Genomic DNA, 5,172 nt, shown 5'->3' with positions numbered 1-5,172 from the left:
GGGAATTAGAAGGCATGAGTTTAATTCCTGGCTCTGCTATTGTTTTTCTCTGGGACCCTGAGCAAAGTCACTTCACCTCCCTTGTGCTTCAGTTTCCCATTTGGAAAAAGGACTTTGTAGAGCATGTTGAGATCTACAGGCAAAAGGCTATATAACTGCTAAACACTAAGGTTATTTTGATGCAAGACTTTATTATTGGAATAAAAATTACAAAACCGTATTGAATGACAGAAGCAGCTTTCTTTTTCTTTTTGGAATTATTATGGTGGCAGGGAGGGGGAATAGAAAAGTTTCAGCACAAACAGCAGCCTGGTTTCCAAACTCAGAGCGGTGGTGGACTCTCCCCTGTCAGTACACCAGGCACAAGGGAAAGGCTCAGTTCTGAGGAGCACAAAGGGCTGAATTTCATTTCCCAGCCAAAGGGAAAAAAATGAAGAAACAGTTTGGTGGTCCCTTTTTTGTGGAGCCAGTAAATATCAACAGGGGAAAAAATAAGCTTCCAGGAACCTGGCTTCATGAGGCCATGGAGAATCAAGTGAGACAGAGCAGCAAGGTTCAGTAGTAGGGAGCTCCAGCAGACACAGTAATTAGGTTATGAGGCACAATGAAACAAAAACCAGCAGTGTGAGAAGGGAGCCAGGTACAGGCGCGGATGGGAGTGCTGTGCCTTAGAGATGTATGGCTTGTTGCAGTGACAAGGCAGCTATGTTACTCAGAGTTTAAAACAAAAGGAAAAAGGATGTTACCTAACCACAATGAAAAAAAAAAGAAAAAAGGGGAGGAAAGAGGGAAGAAGAAAGAGATAGTCTCATTATGTTTCCTTCATGTCTCATCTTTCTAGTCTGCTCTCTCTCTTTTTACCATCAAACTCCATGAAAGCAGTCATCAGGTCTGTCAGCTGGTTAGGAGACACGCTCACAGCACCATGCACTCATTAGATTTCACTTTGTAGAATTTAGACAGCACACTGGTGGAGAAAGAGGGGATCTGCACTTACTGTGGCAGTCCAGAGTCACAGTCTGAGGTCGTTTCCTAAAAGGGCACTTCCAGCATAGTTTAAATATCATCATATGAGGTTATGCTAAATAATAAAAAGATATTAATAATGTTACCATATTAGAAATGCCAGACAAAATGAACCTTTAAAAATAATGAAAAATCTTGTTTCCTTTGGCAGTGAAGCCAAGTGTAACACTGTGTGCTTCTGAGTGAAAATAGGGAGTGAAACCGGCTAAAACCCAGCCTCAAAATTGGCCTTTCCTGGTGGACACCCTAGTCTTCAAGAGTAGCAAATTCACAAACAGAAATACGACCAAAACATGCTATTATAGTTTAAATAATCTATACTATATATGAGGCTGTAAATCAGTCCTGTGATCTGAAGTAGAGTTTCTCATGTGACATCATCCTCTGTGTTTTTTTAAACTATTTTTCTCACCACAGAAATGGGAAGGCCTTGCAGAGAAAAGACTGAAGTGAACATACTCCTTCCCTCTGGTCTGTTTGCCTCCTCTGGCTGGCACTGCAAAATTGCCTGTGTGTTCTTTAGACACCCAAACCGAGCTGACTTTTCAGCCACGTTACCATGTAGTTTGGGATTTCCTGGGCCAAAGACCTCGGCCAGCCTCATGCCATACATGATCTGACAAATCACAGGATCTACTGATCCTGCCAATCCTTGGCAGATAATGGACTATTTCTGTGTGTCCCCCGCTCTGTTCCCTGCTTGCAGAGTACACAGTGATCAATGAAAACTGCCCGGGCGCCGAATGGAATATCATGTGTCGGGAGTGCTGCGAATACGACCAAATCGAGTGCATCTGCCCAGGATGGAAAGAAAGAGTGGGCTACACCATTCCCTGCTGCAGGAATGAGGAGAATGAGTGTGATTCCTGCTTAATCCACCCAGGTATGTTTAGGGCCACACTGCGTTCACACTGGATCTCTGGCCAAGGCATCAGCACCTAATGGTAGCTGCTGGGCAGGGGAGCGGCAAGGGCAGGCATATCTCACTGGGGCATGGGATTGCCCCACATCTCCTCAGGAACTCCCTCTGCCACTCTGCTGACAGCAGCAAGACACTTGGCAAGGTGCCCCCGCAGCAGGTAGCATCGCTGCCAGAAAAAACCCCACTTTCTACGAGCAGTGTTGTCCTCAGGGTGTCTTGGGCAGGCTTGGGAGCTGCCAAAGGGTGATGTTGCAGCTGGCTTCACACCAGGAGTGTTTTGTAGGTGCTCTAGGATGATTTGCATTCCCAAAGCAAGAAGGGTGAGACGACTTGGAAGTCCGGCTAGCAAGGAGGAAAGGGCAAAGTGAAAGATGAGAGCAGGAGGAGACAGGACCAGGTTAGAAGACATCAGAATCACTTGGACTGGGCCTGAGCAGCACCAGCATCCACATTCAGACTCCTGAAAGAGGCATTTACAGTCGGAGCAATGAGATTTAGAGGTCTGGGCAAGCCAGACTGGGAGTTTGGCTCCAAATCTCAGAGTCTGAGCTGCCTAGGGTTTGGGGGTGGAGGTTAGGTACGGTTCGCAGCAGGGAAGCTGTCAGCACCGCAGCAGTCACTAATGTCATTGGCATTTTTTGTGGAAAAGAGAGAGAGGCTACTCCTCTCCCTGCAGGACAATCCACCTTGGCTTTCCTCTAATGCAGTGGCTCTCCTTTCAGGCTGCACCATTTTTGAGAACTGCAAGTCCTGCCGCAATGGCTCCTGGGGAGGGACGCTTGATGACTTCTACATCAAGGGGATCTACTGTGAAGAGTGCAGAGCTGGCTGGTATGGAGGGGACTGCATGAGTAAGTGTCCTACACGAGCAGGGAGGCATGTCAGGGACAGGGAGTGGTGGGACGGAGCCAGAGCCATGCTGTGCCTTTCCAGCTATTCCTGTACAGTGACTCTTGCAAAGGGCACAGGCAGGAGAGGGCAAACACAACCAGGCAGTAAGCAGGTCTACAGTGAGGAAAACTCTCCCAGTGCTCATCTGCTAGGGATTGGCCCGGGGTCTCAGTTACAGGAGGTTACAACCCTGCTAAACTTCTGCTTTGTTTTGGTTTATTTTAAAACTTTAACTACTGTGACTCTGGAAATCTTCTGTTCTCTGCCTTTCTCAGACATACTTCAGCATAACTGATTCCCCAGAGGCTTTCAGCAAAGCATAAACATTTACAAGCTGTATCAAAGAGCTTTTCCTCTGTTCTCTTTCAACCCCTGGGCTGAAGAACCAGCCCTGAGGAAGTCCCGGTGCTCCCTCCCTCCTTCCCACAGCTCCAACGCACTCCAAGGCAGCTCTGGAAAACAGTATCTTGCAACTGCTAACAGTGTCATGATGGACCAGGAGTATTTCAGGCTCTTGTAGCGATATCTGAAGGTTTTGTTCCTGACAGCATACAAAAGCTCCTGCTTCTTGGATTTTGCTAAGCTGTTTGGTCCCAATGCTATCTTTCAATAATGAATTCCATAAGCTAATTGGATACAGTTTAAGACTAGTATTTCCTTTAACAATTTCCCACCGGTGAAGGTATAGCCTTTCACCAAGCCTCTTTCAATTTTTAGTGACTGTCTCTTTGTTTGCATTTCACTGAAAGGGATGAAAGCAGAGTCTGCTTTTCCTACCCTGTTCTGTCCGTTATTCTACACACCTTAGTCTTGTCTCCTCTTAGTAATTGATTTTAAAGCAACAATTGAACCTGCTTTCCCAACACAGCCCATGACCATTCAGGAGGTGAAAGCAAACAAAATAAAATCATTGCTTCAAACAGCAGAATATAGGAAATCAACATGTTTCAGCAACAGGGCTAACTCAACCTTGGTGCTTCGGAAGTTGATAAACGGAGTCTCCTGCAGTTTACGGTGGGATTTCTGGTAGTCCTTTAAAGTCCCGTTTGCTCTAGGTCAATGCTAGAGCTCCCCTGGCACTTTTTATAAGAGCAGAGGCAAGAAAGAATCATTAGTTCATCTAATCCTTCCTCCCTCTGCCTGAGTAGATCAGTTGCCTACAGTGTATTTCAGCCTGCTCCGCCTACTTGTGTTTTAAAGTAAATACACCTTCACACTGTTTTGAACATTTTTGCAATACTGAAATTTTGCAGAGCTTTGTCTTTTAGTGTTTTTCCTACTACTTGCTCTTTTGAGGGAAGCAGTGTGACACTGAGGATGTGGTCTTTTTTGTGTGGTTCTGCGGTACTTCAGAGGCAGGGTCGGATGGGCAGATAGCTCTATTGCCTCTTCCACTCTTAAAGAGGAGCACAGGGGACAGTTGTGATCCCAGCACACTCCTGAGCTTCCAGGCTGTCTCTCATGGCTATCTCACTTTTGGCCTTGACAGTAGGCTCAGGCATGCAGAGACTGCATGTCCGGAAAGCAGCCTATAACCATGATGGGTGCTGGCCTGCAGGCTCACAGCTATGTGGCTTTGGGTCTGGGGGGCGGCCAGCGAGTAGCCATTGAATGACAGCATGCACCGGCTGCTGGAGCAGTGGATGTGCTAACACAACACATTTTGGAGAGTGAAGGAGGAGGCATCTCTCTTTGGTACCTGCACGCAGGATCACATCTGGAACTTTGCAGGCTGCCCCGGGCACCTTGCCAGCGCAGAGTGCCAATAAATCCCAGGAACACAAGGGAGTGCAACCACAGTAATTGGGAATGTAATCTGCCTATTTCATCCTGTATTGAAAATGCCGGTGCCCTCTGCTAGTAAGCACATGGACGGCCCGTGGGACCTGCCCTGACCAAGCTGGTCATGTGCACAAGCTGCACACAAAGCTTCACCTCACACCAGGTCGGTGGCTGTGGGGAGCAGCTTTGCCGCAGTGGCCAGAAAGGAGGGCTCCTCCTGGCAGGGGTGCCTTTGCAAGGAGTCCCCAGCTGAAGCTTCTTCCCCAGATTTTACGTCCTCCTGCCCAGCGAGGCCCACATCTACCTTGCCCCTGCGCCGAGGGCAACCTACCCGCAGACTTCACACTCCCCGCCCATGCCTGAACGCTTTAGGGCAGTTGCCCAGACCGGTGCGGAGGAGAGAGCCGGAGGCGCGGGCAGGCAGCTCCCGGGCACCCGGCAGGAGTTCGGGCGGACTCGTCCGGGCTTTGTCTCCCTCTCGCGGGGCGCGGTAGGCGCTGCCGCGGAGCACCGGCCCCGGCCCCGGCCCCGGCCAAGACGGAGAGAGGCTC

The 5,172-nt window shown here is 48.7% G+C and overlaps 1 protein-coding gene across 3 annotated transcripts in view; it reads left to right on the top strand.

Moving 5' to 3' along the window:
* The first annotated feature begins 1,740 nt into the window (after positions 1–1,740).
* PAMR1 (peptidase domain containing associated with muscle regeneration 1) overlaps positions 1,741–5,172 on the top strand; it is a 46,342-nt gene continuing 42,910 nt past the window's right edge. For 2 of the 3 annotated variants that reach the window (XM_009273665.2, XM_009273666.2), the window contains exons 1-2: positions 1,765–1,909; positions 2,671–2,799. In XM_009273665.2, coding sequence (XP_009271940.1) covers positions 1,780–1,909; positions 2,671–2,799 — 259 coding nt within the window. In that variant the 5' untranslated portion in view covers positions 1,765–1,779. Of the gene's footprint in view, positions 1,910–2,670; positions 2,800–5,172 lie in introns of all 3 variants that reach the window. The other variant, XM_009273667.2, reaches the window with a different exon arrangement.

This window comes from Aptenodytes forsteri, unplaced genomic scaffold (genome assembly GCF_000699145.1).
Source record: "Aptenodytes forsteri isolate BGI_AS27 unplaced genomic scaffold, ASM69914v1 Scaffold511, whole genome shotgun sequence".
Classification (NCBI taxonomy): domain Eukaryota; kingdom Metazoa; phylum Chordata; class Aves; order Sphenisciformes; family Spheniscidae; genus Aptenodytes; species Aptenodytes forsteri.
Note: the sequence above shows the minus strand (reverse complement) of the source record. Positions and strands in the feature narration are given on the sequence as shown.